This window comes from Camelus bactrianus, chromosome 10, assembly GCF_048773025.1.
Source record: "Camelus bactrianus isolate YW-2024 breed Bactrian camel chromosome 10, ASM4877302v1, whole genome shotgun sequence".
NCBI lineage: Eukaryota > Metazoa > Chordata > Mammalia > Artiodactyla > Camelidae > Camelus > Camelus bactrianus.
Window position 1 is genome coordinate 63,993,921 of NC_133548.1, and position 18,731 is coordinate 64,012,651.

At 41.8% G+C, this 18,731-nt stretch overlaps 1 protein-coding gene across 1 annotated transcript in view; it reads left to right on the forward strand.

Moving 5' to 3' along the window:
* Positions 1-18,021, forward strand: part of PIWIL4 (piwi like RNA-mediated gene silencing 4) — a 42,489-nt gene extending 24,468 nt beyond the window's left edge. The window contains exons 11-20 of the mRNA XM_010973345.3: positions 435-546; positions 3,114-3,298; positions 5,794-5,866; positions 9,281-9,478; positions 10,417-10,520; positions 12,185-12,255; positions 13,636-13,789; positions 15,953-16,078; positions 16,186-16,333; positions 17,289-18,021. Of these exons, the coding sequence (XP_010971647.2) occupies positions 435-546; positions 3,114-3,298; positions 5,794-5,866; positions 9,281-9,478; positions 10,417-10,520; positions 12,185-12,255; positions 13,636-13,789; positions 15,953-16,078; positions 16,186-16,333; positions 17,289-17,405 (1,288 nt within the window). The 3' untranslated portion in view covers positions 17,406-18,021. The remainder of the gene's footprint in view (positions 1-434; positions 547-3,113; positions 3,299-5,793; positions 5,867-9,280; positions 9,479-10,416; positions 10,521-12,184; positions 12,256-13,635; positions 13,790-15,952; positions 16,079-16,185; positions 16,334-17,288) is intronic.
* Positions 18,022-18,731: the final 710 nt, after the last annotated feature.

Consider the following 18,731-nt stretch of genomic DNA (forward strand, 5'->3'; position numbering starts at 1 on the left):
TGCCAGGCAGCGTGGTCACACTTGCCACGTATTGTCATATGTAAGCTTTACATCAACCCCAGGAAGTAGCTAATTATTCCTCCATCTTGCCAATAAGGAAACCATGGCTTTAATAGATTTCAGAGTTTATTCAAGGTCACATGTTACTAAATGTTGGCACTTGGAGTTGAAGCCTGGTCTGTCTGGCTCAAAGGCCCATTTTGCCAACCAGCAAGGCACCCCGGGAGTCTTTTCCATCCCTGTGTGTCCCACACGGGCGCCGTCTTCCCGTAATTCCCTTCAGCAGGGGAAAGAACAGTGAGTAGAAGTGGAAGTTGGGAACCTTAAAAAAGTCAGTCTTTGAGTGGTTCAGTAAGTTATAATTCTATTACTAATGATTACCGTTCTTCAGAAAATAAGCCCTTTAAAGATTTAAAACTCAACTCTGTTGACAGGAACAAGGATGCTCGTTTTGAGCTGGAGACCTGGGGGCTGCATTTTGGATGCCAGATGTCTCTGACTGGCCGGGTGTTGCCTTCAGAAAAAATAATACTGCAAGACCATGTAGTAAGTGTTTTGATTTTATTTTCATTTAGAAGTGTTTTCTTGAATGTGTGTCAGTTTGATCGTATGCCAGAGTGACTAGTGGACTCACAGTATAATATTCATTTGGTTTCTCCACAGTCATGTCCATGCCCTCCATTCGTCCTAAACCTCCAGGTCCCTCTGTTTTCCTTTTAAATCCGTGTGTACTTCCCAGGGCTTAGCGGTAACCAGAGGACATGATTTAGGTCAGTTAGTGTGGTGTGGTGTCACCTTTAAAGACACATTAGAAAATGGCATTTCAAGTCATTGCAATCAAAACACACCCACCTATTATTGGGTGTTGTAGTAATCTTATTTGACTAAAAAAAAAAATCCATGATACCTCAGGTTAATTCCGATAGAATTATTTCCTCCCACCCCCCTACCCCAAAGCAAAATGCTGCTCACCCAGTCTAAACATGAAGAAATTCGACTCCACACCAGCCACAGCATTTAGGCAGAGAGGCATTCTGCAACCTGGAGAGACACATCATTGCCACTTCTGGGATTCAGTGGAAAAAAATGAACCTATTCTATGCAAAAATTGTACATTATTTTTCTATTCTTTCCCTCTGTTTAGCCCATTTTAAAAAAATTGAAGTGTAGTTGATTTACAATGCTGTGTTCGTTTCTGGTGTACAGCATAGTGATTCAGTTATACACACATACATGTATTCTTTTTCATATTCTTTTTCTTTATATGTTATTACAAGGTATTGAATATAGTTCTCTGTGCTCTACAGTGGGGCCTTGTTGTTTACCTAGATTATATGTAGTAGTTTGTCTTGCCCATTTCTAAAGCAAGTTACATTCCGTGTCATTTTTTAAGGATGAATATTAAGTGCTTTTCATAGTACTACACAGTAGACATACAGAGATACATGATCACAATTTCATTTTAACTTTTTAAGAAATTGATTTTTATTAATATACATTTGATTTACGATGTTGTGTTAGTTTCAGGTGTACAGCAAAGTGATTCAGTTATATATATACCTCGATACTTTTCAGATTCTCTTCCATAGAGGCTATTATAAGATATTGAACATAGTTCCTTGTGCTGTATAGTAGGTCCTTGTTGTTTATCTGTTTCATGCATAGTAGTGTGTGTATAGTAGTTTGTTTGTTTGTTTGTTTGGATTTTTTTCTTTTTTTGGTTCACATCTCTTTAATGAGATCAAAGGCTCCTGTGTATGACTTGGGGGTAGAGCTATCACAGACCTCCAGACACTGCCCTTCTCAGGACTCCAGTCCTTTCAGACAGATTCTAGGAGGGCAGGGCAAGGCCAAGGAGAACTCAAGGTGTAGGGACCAGGTCTATTTCTGGTGGGCAAGTAACCTACCACCCACTCAAAACTGCTTATGGGATGTCACCTTCACTGGAAGCCAGCCCCTGGGAGAGACCTGCGGTATGGGATTTAGGGACAGCATGCAGGGGAACTGGTCCTCCAGATCTGGTGAGGTGGCAGTGGCCCTAGCTTCCGTAACTGGCTCACCCTCCCTGGAGTCAGGACAAGGGCAGAACTCAGGACCCAAGTCACCAGTCCAGCGGAGACAGCGGCAGGAGAGGGGTGTGGGGCAGGGCTCAACCCTGGCCCAGGCTCACTATTCTGCTGAGGAGGGGCACTCTGGTGGGGGGAAACACCTTCCACATTTGTTCCATCGCAGTAGGCCGGGCAGCTAGAAGTGGAGGAGCGACAGGTGTTAATCCCAACTCCTAATTTATCCTCTCCCCAGCTCCCCGGCCCCGCCTGCCCCTTTCCCCTTTGGTAACCATAGTTTGTTTTCTATTGTCTATTCCTGGTTTGTAAATAAATTCATTTATATCATTTTTTTCAGGTTCCACATATAAGTGATATCATATGATATTTGTCTTTGACTTAACTTCACTTAGTATGATCATCTCTAGGTCCATCTATATAAGCAGAAGCCTAGGGACCAGCCTAAAGTCTCTTCAGTGCAGGAGCTTGCTTTTCCTGGTCACCCGGGGAAACTTCCAAGAATGAGAAGGCAGCTTGTGTCCTGGCCTCATCTGTGCTCCTGGACGTAGCCGCTCCTGGCGTAATGTATATTCTGAATTGCCCTGTAGGGGTTCTTAGTTTCGGTATGATGATCTGGCGTGTCAATCGTCAGCATTTTCTATTTGCGATATCTTGACGCCCAAAGCAGAGATACCAAACCGGACAGCCACTCACCTGAGTCATTCATAGTCAGTGCCATAGATTTTTAGAGCTGGAAGGGAACCTAGAGCTTTGAACCAGACACCTGTCTTTGCACATAGCAGAGGCCCACGAGGTAAAGGGACTTGCCAAGGGTCTGCAGGCCTGGAATGGCTGACCTGCGATGATGCTCAGATGCCTTTACTCCCAGGAAGTACGTGTATTCTGTTCAAATAAATGTATAGCACTTATCTCTGTGTTTTAAGTCTGTGGATAGCAACTTGTACTAAATAGTTTTTATGACAAACACAAACTATCTTCACACCGTCTTTACTTCATTGCTCTCTGAGTAAATCTGTGTAACCCTTTCACGACCCTTCATTTTCTCAGTGTCAACCTGCGTCTGCTGCTGACTGGTCCAGGGATATGCGAACTTGCAAAATTTTAAGTGCACAGTCTTTGAATAAGTGGTTGATTATATGTAGTAGCAGAGCTGAAAGAGTGATGGAGAGCTTTCTGAATTGCTTGAGGAAGGTTGGAAGCCCCATGGGATTTCACGTGGACTACCCTAAAATGTGAGGATATGCTGGGAAGCATCCCAACTCTTTTCTGTTTGTTTGTTTTTTTTTATTGAAGTGTAGCTGCTTTACAATGTTGTGTTAGTTTCTAGGGGACAGCAAAGTGATTCAGTTATACATAAATATATTATTTCATATTTTTGTCATTATAGGTTATTACAAGATATTGAATATAGTTCCCTGTGCTATAGATTAGGACCTTGTTGTTTATCTATTTTATATATAGTAGTTTGCCAACTTTTTTCGTATATTAATTTGGTTTTGTTAGAAGATAGGATATAATGGTTGATATAGCTACAAAAGTTTCTTTATGTTAATAAAATTTCCTAATATAAAGTGCCCAGAAAATTGTTGTAAGTAGATAAATTTGGCAATGATTAAATTTTGATCCTGTTAAAATATATTTTATGTTGGTCTTTGTAAAACTGGGTTTTCGTAGTTCTTCCTGGGCAACAGTTACATTTCCTCAAAATCTTTCCAGTCCTTGTTGGGATATAAATCCTAAGTAAATCTGTATTGTTGCCTCCTCCTCTTTTGTCTTAATTCCTCCATATCACTTATTTATAAAGCTTAACAGCAAATAGGATATTAACAGGTAAAAGTTGCATTTCCTGACTTATTTGATAGATTTTATGTTTTAAAACCTAACGTAAAAATAGATCCGAAATTAGCTTTTCTAATTCTGTCACAGTAGCATAAGATTTGTCATTTCGATAGTTTTTTGATAAAGCCAAGCTCGTTCATTTAGCCTTTGAACATTTATTGAGTATCTACTACTGTAGACACTGTGCCATTTGCATGGGGATGAGGAAGATAAGTAAGATGCTTTCAGTTTAGTAAGGGACCCATTCATACCCAGCCACACCCAACACTGACTATTGTTTTGCTTTAGAAAAACCATGAAGTTGGTCATGCCTTACTTCACTGAGCTCTATATGCTTTGAAAAGAGCAACAGATGGTTCTTTTCCTTCATTGTAGTGGAGGTGCAGATGTCCTGATTGACAGGATGGGGAGTTACTCTTTAAACACACGGGCGCTAATTAATTACATCAGCCATGCAAGCATTGTTGAAAACCAGGGCTGTTCCCAAAGTCTCATTTTACACTGTAGGCTAGAATTCCCCTTTTATCAAATCTGTCAATGATCGCCTGGTGTGAGTTTCACCTGCCCTAATTTCTTTTAACCCATGAGGTAATAAAGCAGGAAAAGATTAATGAAAGAAACCACAGACCCAGACCCTGGGTTGGCATCATGGGCTCTCACACAAATTCCAACAAGCCCGTGCCCACGTTCTCTTCTTGGCCTGTTTTATTTGAAAGCTCATATTTCATTCCATCCTTTTTCTTTCCCATGAAGTATCCATTTACCTGTTAGATCTGCATACATAGCTTCTCCCACCTGAAACAGTGCTGCTGGTCATTCCTGCAGCTCACATCCAGCAAGGGGCAGACAGTGGTCCTGCCACCTGCTGGGCAAGGTTTAAAAGGCCACTGGGCACTGGGACAGTCCAACCATATATACATGTAGGAGGGCGAACCTACATCTAGAAACAAGATCTATAAATTCCTCTGCGTGGGATTTTTTTCTGTAGCCTCTGGCCCCTAACATAGTGTCAGCACAGAACTGCTAAATTGATAAGTACTTGTCCACTGATTGATTAAGGCTAAATATTCCAGGCTCCAAAAAGGTGCTACTAAGGAAAAACAAATCTTGTAATCTGAATCATACAGATTAGCGGAATATCTCGGTCTCATTAACCTAATGATTTTTATTTTAAATTTTTCATGGAGATGCAGTGTTAGAGAATTGTTAGTCCCACTTTAACTTGAACTCTATGTCAGATTTTTTTTTTTTTAGGTTTTCTCTTTTTTTGAGTTGGTTTTGATCATTTGTATTTTCATAGAAATTTACTTCAACCAGATTTTCTAACTTTTTAGCTAAATGCATAGAGTAATACAAAAATATCTCATATATATATATATATATATATATATATATATATATATATATATATATATATATATATTTTTTTTTTTTTGGTGGGGGAAGGTAACTAGTTTATTTATTTATTTGCATTTTTTTGACCGAGGTACTGAGGATTGAACCCAGGACCTGGTGCATGCTAAGCATGTGCTCTACCACTGAGCTATGCCCTCCCCCTTGATGGATATTTGATATTGAAACTTGTGGTTTCCAAAGTTCGCTTTCAACCCCGTTTTGAACGACAGAATTGCTGTTCACATAGAACTGTACAATTGAGAAAATTTCACTTTTCACCAAGCTATTTTTTAAGCTAATAAAAATGGTAATTAAATGGCATTATCTTCTGTGGGAGAAACAATTTTAGACTCCAGAGGTTTTCACTTTAATGATTTTTTTCCCCTCAAATTATAGTCGTTATAAAAATCGATTCATATTATTTTTAGCTCCATATGATTATGTGTTACTAGGAAGGGAATTATATATTTTCAAAATTAATCTGTTTCTGTAGCATAAAAGTACAAGAAAATGCAGCTGCCTTTGTTCACGCTGTACAGAAGCATGTTGACCCTGAGGTCCAGTTGGTGAGTACAAGATACTTTTTGTGTTTTGATGTATAATTTTCATTTTTTCTTTATATCTAACAGCATTGAAAGAAGGAATTTGAACATATTCTTCCATAATTTGTTTGCAAATTGCTGTGCATTTCCCAAGTACCCACGAAAGTATTAGTCTTAGTATTTTAAGCAATATTTTATTTCCCTTTCATGTTTCTAATATTCATTTCCAAATACTTGTTGTTACATCTGTATCAGCGTCTTGGATGCCTGCATAATTTTCATCATGCTGCCGGGGTCGAGGGTAGTGGTCATCTTTTACTTAAGATTCAAGATAAATTGACTTCCATCTTATCCCGTTAATGTTGGGGCACCTGGTGTTCCCCCCAGCGTTTCAGGGGATTCTTGGATGTTTCCATGTCACCTATGGCCCCACGTTCCTTCCTCCTCTGAATTCTTGCCCCCTTTCGTGAGTGCCTTTTCCTCCTGCATTGCATCACCCTGAGGGGCACCCACAACTGCTTCATTTCCTGAAGTGCTGTGTGTGTGTGTGTGCGGAGGGCTATGTGGTGTGCGTGTGCATGCAGTACCGCAGGGCTTTTCCTGATCCGTCTCCTCCAGCGCCTTCATCCCCACTCCCCACATTCCTGTTCACAGCTTATGCGAAGGAGTTTAGCTTTCTCTTTGTCTCCCTTTTAAAGTCAGACACAAAAAATGGTGTAGGAGGATATTATAATGAACAAAGGAAGTTCTTACCCTAAGAGCATTCATCTTTCACTTAAAAAAGTAAAATCAAACTTGGAGACAAGTTGCAAGAATAGTACAAAGAACTCCCGTATACCTTTCACCCAGATTCCCCAATTGTTGACATTTTATCGTATTTCCTTCCTCCCTTCCTTCCTCCCTTCCTTCCTCCCTTCCTTCTTTTCTTTCTTTCTTTCTTTCTTTCTTTCTTTCTTTCTTTCTTTCTTTCTTTCTTTCTTTCTTTCTTTCTTTCTTTCTTTCTTTCTTTCTTTCTTTCTTTCTTTCTATCTATCTATCTATCTATCTATCTATCTATCTATCTATCTATTTTTTTCCCTGAGCAATTTGAGAGTAATTTACAGGCATGATGCCCATTATCCTCTAAATACTTTTGCTCACATTTCCTACACGAGGTTTCTCTCCTATGGAACCACCATCAAAATCAGAGAGCGGTATTGACCAGCTAATCCACAGACTCCATTCACCTTTGTCCATTTGTTCCCAAAATGTCCTCTGTAGTCAAAGTATCTAATATGTTGCACTTGGTTGCCCTGTCTCTTTAATCTCTCCTTCAATCTGGAACGGTTCCATAGTTTTCCCTTGACTTTGATGACCTTCCAGTTTTGAAGCTTATAGACCAGTTATTTTATATAATGTCCCTCAGTTTGGGTTTGTCTGATGTTTCCTTATGATTAAATCAGGCTATCACTTTTGGCAGGAGAATGGCAGCAACAATTCTGCGTTCTCATTGCATCTTACCGGGGACACTCCCTTGATTAAGGTGCTGTCTGTCAAGTTTCTCCGCTGTAAAGTTACTCTTTTTTCTTTTGTAATTAGTTTTTTTTTTTTTTTCGGTAGGGAGATAATTTGAGACTATGTAAATATCCTGTTCCTCATCAAGGTTTTACCACTAGTTTTAAAATCCATTGATACTTCTTGTCGGAATCCGCTACTGCTATGATGGTGGCTTTCTAATTTCGTACTTCCTTCTGCATTTGTTAGGTAGCATTATATTAAAAGGAAGAGCTTTCTCTTCTTCTCGTTTCTTTGTTCGTTTAATGGCATCAGTGTGGGTTCATGGATCCCTATTTTATTTAACCAGCTTAAAAGTCTATTACTACTGTTCTTTATTTTGATGTCCAAATTGTCCCCAGTTTTGCCAGTGGGAGCCCCGCTGAGGCTGGCTTCTGGGTCTTTTTGACATGTCTCCATCTTTTTTGGAACACTTTCTCACTGTATGGCGCAGTAAGAGGTTCCACGTTAATCTTGACGTTTTGCTGCCCAGCTGTGGAATCAGGTATTTCTCCAATGAGCCCCGATTCCTTTTGGTAGAGAACAGCGTTTAGTAACCAAGATCTGGGCACTGGGTGTGCTTATTTGCTACTGGGGGGGGGGTCATCGCCCATAGGCTTTCTCAGTGGGCAAAGCTAGGAAATATACACGTGTTTGTGTCTCATATATGTGCATACATGCACACTGGTATCTATTGTATTACTGTATGTAGCTATACATATATTGAAATATTTAATAAAAAATTGAAATATTAAAAACACGTGCTTACACTCCTAGTTCCAATCCAGTGCCACGGGAAAGTGTTCCCGCTTTCTGTATTTGCCCCTCTTTTCTCTGATAGTGAGAAACATGGCTCTTACTATCTTCCACATACTTCTTACTTCTCCGTCCCTGGTGTGTAACCAATCTCACTTGGCTCCCACCTTCTTTTGGCCCTGGTCCTTACTGGGCCACCGCCTTGTTCTGCCACCTACCTTGCTTGTCCCCAGATTCGTAGGATGGAAGGCAGGAAGACCCCTAAGAACATTGATGACAATTAAAAAATATTTGCCTTACTTTAATTACATAGAAATAATTGTAGCCCTAACATGATTTTGAAGAGTTCTGTAGGTGAAAACAAAATCACTTTTTTTTCCTGTTAATCATTATCTTTTCTATAATTTGGGGGTTTTTGAAAGCAGAGAATAAAAGATAGGAAGAAGATGGAGTCAGGCCAGGAGAGGTCCTTCTATGAGGAAATACCTGGTAGGAAGTAGAGACAGTGGCAGAGGAGGGTGGAATTTAAAAATACCAGGGCCCTGAAGCTTCTTTCTCCTTATTTGCCCTCCCCTCAGACCCTACACCCAAGTTCTAGTCAACAAAAAATTTGTGCTTGCTGCTTTTATTTCAGCTGTCCAGTGCCTACTGGGAAAAAGACCACAATTTAAGCTAATTTTCCACTTTGCTTTCCGTGGATGGAGCTGGAGAGGTGGCAGTGGGGGGCAGACCTGGAGAGCCCCTTGGGTGGGCACTGCCCGCAAGGGAGGTAGCTAGCTGGAGGAAGGGCCAGGAGAGAAAGGAATCTGAGGAGACGGACAGAATCAAATCGGTAGAGAAACAAGGAGGAAGGAAGAGCCAAGAGAGGTGGTGGGATTGGAGAGGGGGTTTGCAGAGCGGATGGGAGTTGAGGAGGCATTTCAAACGTCTTGGAGTCTTTGTTCTTTAAAGGCCATTTAAGAGAAGCGCTGTAGTGTGTTAATGCTTGCTTCTTGGGATCTTAAGGGCAAAAAATGTTTGGAGAATCCATGTATTCGTTGTTTATCTTTTAAAGCTTCCTCTAAGCATAAGTTAACTGACTTTCTTTTCTCCTGTTTTTGTTTGTTTGTTTTAAATTTTGGTTCTGTTTGTTTGTTTGCTTGCGTTTAGGTAATGTGTGTTCTGCCTTCTCAGAAGAACTACTATGATTGCATTAAAAAATACTTGAGCTCCGACTGCCCAGTCCCGAGCCAGTGTGTGCTCGCTCAGACGCTGAACAAACAGGGGATGATGATGAGTGTGGCCACCAAGATCGCCATGCAGATGACCTGTAAACTCGGGGGCGAGCTGTGGGCCGTGGAGATTCCTGTGAGCGCCGGCACTCATTTCCTTTTAGTCGTCAGCCAGTCTATTAATTCATTTTAAAAATTAAGTCAAATTAGAAGCCATTTTCATGCGGTCCTAGAAATACCTATCTTGTTTGTTGGGTGTGCCTGTGGTTTGTCCGCTTGAGTTCCATGACGCAAGCCAGCGGGAGGGCGTCAGGAAGGTGAGGGTGGCCCCCCTTCTCAGAGAGCTTCAGTTAAGCTGATCACAGAGTATTTCATGAAAGAAAATCTAGTTTGACTGAGTATGGAGGGACCTGATTTGGAGACTCCCAGCAGCAATTTATAATCTGTGCTCCTTCACTTGCTCTCGGCCAGGTGCCACCTTGACGGGAACCCCCTCCCTAGAGCTTGGGGAACTGGCAGAGCCTGTGAGCCGAGCGTCCAGGCTGCTTTGGGAACTGAACCATGGCCCCCACGGGAGGAAGCCAAGTAGTGAGGGATGAGGGAATGCTGCCCACCCCCTTAGGCTTCCATAACCAGGTTGTACGTCTGAGATTACCCCCAGCAGCGCCCCCGGGAGGTGCAGAGACAAGGGAGGGCTCAGAGAGCTGAAGAGCCGGGAGTGGAATTTCTCTTCAGACTCCTTCAGCTGTGAGTCGGGAGATGGATGGACTGACCACTTTGCCAGAATCCCTTAAGCCACTGATGGCCCTTGCCCACCCCCACAAAGCATGGTGGCCACTTTGGACCACAGTGGGTCTCTTAAGTGTAGTATGTACTCTATTTTTCCTCTGGCTTTAAGTCTCTTTGGCTTGTGGTTTAAAAATCTGCCTCATCTGGACCTTGATCTCCCTGGCACATAGCTTAACTTAAATAATTGAATGACTAGGGACAGTCTTTTTAAAAACTTCATATGAAATCATTGCTTGGGAAAATGATACCGTGTTCCATTAAATCATGAAAAATTTCACTTTACAGTTAAAGTCCCTGATGGTGGTTGGCATTGATGTCTGCAAAGATGCTTGCAGCAAGGGAATGGTGGTGGTTGGATTTGTGGCCAGTATTAACCCCAGAATCACCAGGTACTTTTACAATGACCCTAACATCTTCCTCAATTATTTAGATTATTACTCGTGGTTTAATGAAAGACTATACCGCAAGGAATAGTTTATATTCTTCACTCATTTTTTAAGTATGAACACTTATGGTCATAAATTATGCCTGTATGTATAAATGTGATTGATAATATTGGCTTCATTAAGCCAGTATTTTAATGAAGCTAAAATGTAACCTCATTAGAAAGCTATTTTTATACAAACATTGGGGCCAGCTATTGCTCGTATGCAAATCATATTTCCCAAATGGTGGCTGTGTAGAAATTCTTGTGCGTTTCTTTCCTGAACACCTGTCCTCTATTGGGCGCCGTACTGGGAAGTTTACATACATTATATCAGGCAGCTGAGAATCAGATTGCCTGGATCTATATCCCGATCTGCCATTTACTTATTCTGTATAAATGCTTAATACATGCTTGCTGTTATTGTTATTATTTTTTGGGGGGGTAATTAGGTTTATTATTTTTAGAGGAGGTACTGGGGATTGAACCCAGGACCTCGTATATGCTAAGCATGTGCTTTACCACTTGAGCTACACCCTCCCCCTCTTGTTATTATTTTTAATGCTTGCAGACGCTGGATGTGGTGGTTGTTCACACAACTGTTAAAAACATAGGCAGGATTAGGGATAACCCATTAAACATTGACTCATAGAACATATTAAATTGTAGTTCTTAGAAATGTTTCAATATCTGTAAGTAAACAATGTGTTTTGAAGCTGTTTGTAACATGTTTTCTTCCTAGAACTAAGCTATTTGATTTACTCCATTAAATTTGTGATTGGGTATTTATCTGGGATTGTGGGAAACAGGAAGCGTAGCAGCCTAACTGCGTGCCTCCGATTTCAGTCCTGGTTGAATGCGGTCCCTGTTCCGTGTTACTTCCTTAATCAAGCACGTACAGGAGCTGTGGCTTGTTGGCAGCATTTCTGACTGTGCCATTATTATCGCACAGAGTTGGAGAACTAGGATAATGTGGATGCATGTGTACCATTAAGTCATGATCTTCATTTTCCAAGTGCTTTTAATTAATAATTTCAGCAAGAGAACTTATGGTCAGTTAATCATATTAAGATGTCAGTTCCCAAAAGCTCACATGTAGGAATGGAGTTTATGCTTGAGAAATCTTTGAATATTTTAAAAGTAGACAATCGACTGCTAAATGAATAAATTCCTTTATAGTAATAATATCCTGGCCTCTGTTGATTAATGCCTATTATGTACCAAGTGCTGTGCTAAGTACTGTACATATTATCTCATTTAATTTTGACAACAACCCTTTGAGGTACTAACTGCCTTACTATCTGATAAATTTCCTTGGTACAGATGAGGAAACTGAGGCCTAGGGTCACATAGCAAAGTCACGGAGCTGGTGAGTGTACCAGCAGGATTTGAACCCAGATACGACTGATGCTACCACTGTGCTTTAGTTTCTTGTATCAGTAAATTTTATTTGGTTGGGGGGGTTGTGAGAGAAGAGTATTTTAATATAATTGCGCGTCGAGTCTGGAGTATATAAAATTATGAACATCGTTTTTTACTTATAATGTCTGTTTTGCAATTTAACACTAATGCATATTTGTATTAGGACTTTTGAGGGTGAGCCTTCCTTTTGTTCTTTGCTGACTTCAGGTGGTTTTCCCGCTGTATCCTTCAGAGAGCAGCGACGGATATTGCTGATTGCTTGAAAGTTTTCATGATCGGTACTGAATCAGTCTCAGTGGGAGTGGGCTCCGAGGACTGTTCCTTCAGACCCAAAGTCCATCAGCCTCTAGCAGACCAGACCGCTGGAAACAGACTCCTCAAGCTGGCCTGAGTCAACTGGCATCCAGTTGGAGACCCCAAAGCTGTGGCCTGACTCAGACTAACAGTCTCTGTAGAATTTATGTGTGTGCCTATGGGTGGTAAACTCAAAGCCAGGGGGCAAAAGTGTTGGTAGCTGCTGGTGGCTCTGGCAAGCGGTTTGAAGGCCAAGAGAAAACTACTCTGGAGGAGCAAGGATTATGACAGACCAGCATTGGGTCTAGAAATAGGAGGGACGCCTTTGGGGCTGGGGCTGGGGATGCTGGCAGACAGTGTGTCCTGGCAGGAGAAGATGGGGAAGACAGCAGATGGGGAAGGGCACCCTCCTCAAGGCGGGATGCAGAGGAAAGCGGGATGTGGGGTTCCCATGCCCTCGCGAACCCTGGCTGGAATCTGGCCTGACCACTCCCTACTACTGTGACCTGTGCAACTCCCTTCCTCCCTCGATCTGCGTCGTCCCATCTGTAAACTTTGGGCGTTGTAAATATTTGTCTCCTAAAAAGGTGAATTTGGTGAAATGTGTTGGTGATGGGCTTACAAATACGATCATCATCTATCAAACTAAAATGAATTTCCTGGACAATAAAGTCTCCTAAAGCAATTGTGTGATGTGAAGAGAACTACTGCAGCATATTACTGCGCCCTCACTTCAAAACCTGCTCATCTTTTTTTCTTGCAGTAGTTAGGAAAAGTTTTTGTTAGGTAGGAGTCAGTTACTGTCTGGTCTCTGCTCTTTAGGCAATTCCTAGTTAGAGTGGCCGGATGTTTTTCAGAGTTGATGTTGTCATCAAGACTTATGGGTGGGTCTGGTTGAAGGGACGCTTTTAGAGGAACAGTCAGGTCCTTTCCTATGTTTTCATATTTGTGCTCACTGGGGTAGAAAATTCATAGAATTATCCAGTCTATACTTATAGAGAGGATTTAAACATGTCAAGAAACTAAATTAGTATTAATTCGGTTTGGGGGAATTTGTATGTCTGTCACATGAATTAAATTTTAACTTATTGCTTAAATATTAAAATTTTACTGAAGAGATGTGCTAAGTTCAAGAATATATTATGCCATAGAAACCATTACGAACCCTCAAATAGCAGAGATGCACGAATATTCCTCAAAGTTACCTGTTTTTATATTATTGCAAATACAAGCCCAATTGAGTATGACCCTACTTCACGGGGGTATGAAATAGATAACTATTTAAATATTGAAATATATGGTAATTTTATTCTTTGTTGGCATCAGACCAGCCGTTCTTTTCTTACTAATGCCGAATTCCGCAGGGGCACTCAACAAATGGCACAAGCATAACCACGATGTGCCAGCACGGATAATTGTGTACCGTGATGGTGTCGGGGATGGTCAGCTAAAAACACTCATGGAGTATGAAGTTCCCCAGCTGCTGAGCAGTGTGACAGAAGCGAGTTCGAACACCAGGTATCAAATTTGTGTTCTTTCCCCAGACTCCCAATTCCAGCACATTCATCGTAACTATTGTCACTACTAAATGCCAGCATCTCTCTCTTTTTTTTTTCCACGCAGTTCAGTTTCACTCTGTTTCTGTATTGTGCAAGGTACAACTGGGTGGGTTCCCCTAGATTAGAGGGTATTTTCGATGGTCTTATGTAAACAGTTGGGATGGTGTAAGCTTTTGGGGGCCGTGGCTGGGGGCACCAGAGGAAGGCAGGTTTCCTCCAGTGCAGCTGACACTGAGATTCAGCAGGAAGCCCGGAGGGCTGCTAGCAGCTGGAGATGCTTCATACATATTAACATGCTAGGGGGAAAAAAACAAGTGATGGCTTCAAATTTGAGGCCCAAGTCAGCACACAGGGCAGAAGCCTCTGCAGTGCAGACACTGATGCAGCGTGGGTACCGTGAGAGCGGGGCTGTGTGTGGAAACCAGACCACCCTAAACACCAGACACCTTGCTTCGCCATCACATTCCTAGATTCGACGTTTTAGTACATTTTCTTACACAATGATGCCAAGTGGCGAGTGTGAGAAAAATATTAGAACTGGAAAATGGAGGAGGATGACAATTTTAAGTTGGCTTCTTAAAATACTCGGAAAGCATCTTATTCCAAGCAGTGCATAGTCCTTGTCTGGAGAGTTATACCATTGTCCCCACCATGAACCAAAGCGTCGCAGCCACAAGCCACAAGGAAGCTGAGCCTTGACCTCATCTGTGACCTCAGAGAAGAGGGAGAACCTGATAACTTGGGGGCGGAACCATCTCTATCTGCATCCAAACTGTCAGAGCCAAAATTTCTCACTCCCCACTGACCTATTAAGAATCACCAGCATGCAGTTTAGGGATCACAGGAGTAGATTTAGCTGACAGTGCTAAGGAGTTAGTTCTCTTGCACTGTAACTTCAACTTTTAAAAAGTTTCAAGATTGAAAACATTAATATATTTTAAAAATAATTGAAATGTTTAAAATGAAATTTCAGAGGGATCGTTGCATCCTAGAGGTTTCTTCCATGATGGTGAATATTTGAATTTGGAGTTTACCAAATACTGACTTGACTTTTGATCATTCAGCATTTGGCCCCAATGTGTATTTGGTCCATCTGTCCATCCACCCAGGCATGTGTTTTGCAGGATTCAGAAGCAGTGATTTGAGGGGTAAGAGGGACTTGTGGTTCTCCCTTTGCTCTTCAGAGTGAAGGTGGAAATAGGGAGACTGTTGCTAATGGGAAAAAAAATCTTGTCTCCATAGATCATTCTGGAAAATCTTTCTTTAGAAGTGCTAATTATAGTTTATTGTCCTGTTAACCATTCCTCTCCCTTAAATGATGTAAACAGGTCAAATGACTGGGCATAACATACTTTTGTAACAAATGAAGACAATCCTTAATTTAAAAAATTATATGATCTAAAAAATTAGAAAAGAAATTGTGGCATACACACACACACACACACACACACACACACACACACACACACACACACACTGGAATACTACTCAGCCATAAACAAGAATAAAATAATGCCACTTGCAGCAACATGCATAGACCTAGAGATCATCATTCTAAGTGAAGTAAGCCAGAAACAGAAAGAAAAATACCATATGATATCACTCACATGTGGAATCTAAAAAAAAGAGACACAAATGTAGTTGTTTACAAAACAGAAACAGACTCACAGACATAGAAAACAAATTCATAGTTGCCAGTGCAGGAAGGGAGTGGGAAGGGATAAATTGGTAGTTCAAGATTTGCAGATACTAATGACTACATATAAAATAGATAAACAACAAGTTTCTGCTGTATAACATAGGGAGCTATATTCAATATCTTATAGTGACCTATAATGAAAAAGAATATGAAAAAGAACGTATATGTATGACTGAAACATTATGCTGTACACCAGAAATTGACACAATATTGTAAACTCACTATACTTCAATTAAAAATAAATTAATTAAAAAATTGTATGTCTCTCTGGGGGAGGGGAGATGGGGATAATTTTTATTTTCTGTGTTTTGCTAATGACATTATTTTATTTCAAAGTTACCCCAAGATAAATACCTAAATGGGAAGCTGCCTGGCTTGGTTTACGCCCTCTCCATCTTGTATTTTTGCCTCTCTGGTTCCCAGCCCCAGACTGTCGGTGATTGTGGTCAGGAAGAAGTGCCTGTCCCGGTTCTTGATGGAATCGGGCCGAACTGTGCAGAACCCACCCCTCGGCACCATCGTGGATTCGGAAGCAACGCGGCCCGAATGGCAAGTCTGTTAGAAGATCCGCTTTTAACAAAATGGTCCCTGCGCGTTGTCCGGCTCGGCCCCGTTCCCCGTGCCTCCATCCTCACAGTCCTCCCGTCCCCCCTCAGGTATGACTTCTACCTGATCAGCCAGGCCGCCTGTCGCGGAACCGTTAGCCCCACCTACTACAACGTCATCTACGATGACAACGGCCTGAAGCCCGATCACATGCAGAGACTCACGTTCAAACTGTGCCACCTGTACTACAACTGGCCGGTGAGTGGCGGCTCTTCACCTGGGTGCAGTCTGGCACTCCAGGTGCCCACCCAGGGACTGTCACCTGATTCACCTCTGCGTCCTGACCCCCGGCACAAAGCCTTGCTTTTCACAGAGGAGGGATGCATAAATGAATGACTCCCTAATTCCACAGCAGGTGAAACCCAGTCTGTCATAGACGGAAAATAATAACTTATTTTTTAATGGAGGTGCTGGGGTTTGAACCCAGGACCTCGTGCATGCTAAGCTTGCACTCTACCACTGAGCTCTACCCTCCCCTCCAGAACAATAACTATTATAATGCATTAATTGCCTGAGGGTATAGCTCAGTGGTAGAGTGAACGCTTAGCATGCATGCACAAGGTGCTGGGTTCAATCCCCAGTACCTCCATTAAGAATAAATAAAGAAATAAACCTAATTACTCCCCCCACCACAAAAAATAATGCATTGGCATTGATGATTTCTAGAAGACTTTATTATATGCGTTATCTTATGCCAGTGCAGCCTGGGAGGAAACCAGGACATTGCTATTTCCAAGTTACAGGTGAGGAAGTTGAAACCAACTCAGATGTTGTGTCTGGTGGGAAAGTAACAGACCTGGCTCTGTCCTGTGTTCCCGGGCATTAAGCCCAGAGATGCTCTCAAAGTCTAAAGCCAAGATTTGCTCTGAGCCCCTTGGAACATCAAGTCACAGGAAACTTTGATGAGCCCTAAGTGTGTGGCTCCCAGGTCTTGGCACAATGAAACCAGACTGGCCCTCCCCACCCCCATCCTGCCCAGTGAATGCAAGTTCCCAGGGAACAAGGTTGCCCTTGGGTGGTTGTTTTTAGTTATTAAGGACTGATGCCGCTTTCTGTCGTATAGGTAACTAGTGGATGAAAAAACTCAGGAGAAGAAATCACTCTGAAGCGCAGGTTATCCTCTTAGCTACTGTCAATACTTTTCCCTCCTCAGGGCCTAATCAGTGTCCCGGCTCCGTGTCAGTACGCACACAAGCTGACCTTCCTGGTGGCACAAAGCATTCATAAGGAACCAAATCTGGAATTAGCCAGTTCTCTCTTCTACCTGTGATGACATGAACCACTGGCATCCTTAGAAGAGGAGTCTGAGGAGCAGTTGGTGTACTTTGTACAAATCTGCCAGGAGCTCGAGGCTGTGCCTCGGGGAAGGAGATTGAGTTGAGTTTTACCTTCTGGAGGAAAAAAAAAAAGCCAAAACAACTTAAATGTGAAATGGTTCAAAAGAAACGTACATTACTTTATTTTATTTTTATTTATTTAATTTTATTTTTTAAACATTTATTTATTTATTTAATTTTCTGGGGGGAAGTAATTAAGTTTCTATTTATTTATCTTTAATGGAGGTGCTGGGGATTGAACCCAGGACCTCCTACATGCTAGGCATGCACTCTACCACTGCGCTATACCCTCCCCACTACATTGCTTTATTTTAGAGTTATGTCCTTGGGGTAAATTCTCATTCTGGTCTATGGAATTAAAATGTACCATCACCTGTAAGTAATACCAAAAAACTAAATATCTTCTAAGAAAGTAACTGTTTGCATGATGTTTTGATGGTAGGTGAGTGGGGTCTAATTTCCACCCTAAATTTTGCAGAAGTTTTTCTGAATAATGTTATAGAGCATTTTGTTGAGTGGTTTAAATAGTTGTTAGAAAATAAAGAAAATTCAGAGCATCGTCTACATGTGACTTGAATTTCAGTTGCTGTTTCGTGTGAACCTCATTCTTTCAGGGTTTTCAGCAAAGGCTCTTTACCCACTAGATCACGTCACCATCACTCTTTGAGTTATGTTTCTAAAAATGGACGTTTCATTTGTTCTCGAGGGAATTTTATTTCATTTAGTAGCAACCACTCTCATGAGTGACCTTGCTTCCTATGGCACAGAAAGGACAGATGCCGTCAGAAGGATGACTTGCATGGGCGCCCAGCCCATCGACCCGCCTCCAGGCAGCTGTGCACGTAGACCCTGCCCATCTCCTCGTTATCATAAAGAAACGGCATCTAAGCTCCAGTGGGCGGGCTCTCCACCGGTGGACCCAGTCCCGCTCCCTCTGACCTATCAAGGATGCTGCTGTAGGAATTCTTCCTTCTTCCTCCTCCACCATCAGTTTCCCCCCACGCTGGATTATTCGCATCAGCATTGTGAATACACTCTCATCTCTCCCATATTAGAAAAGAGACATTACCCCCTCCAGCTACCACCCCATTTCTTTGCCCCTCTCTGCAGAAAAAGTTCTCAAAAAGTCGATACCTGATGTGTCCAATTCCATACTCCACTCAGAATTTCACCAGAACCATGACAGCAAAACTGCTTTGGTCAAAGTGATCAATGACCTCAGGTTGGCTAAATCTGGTTCTCAGTTCTCAGTCCTCGTC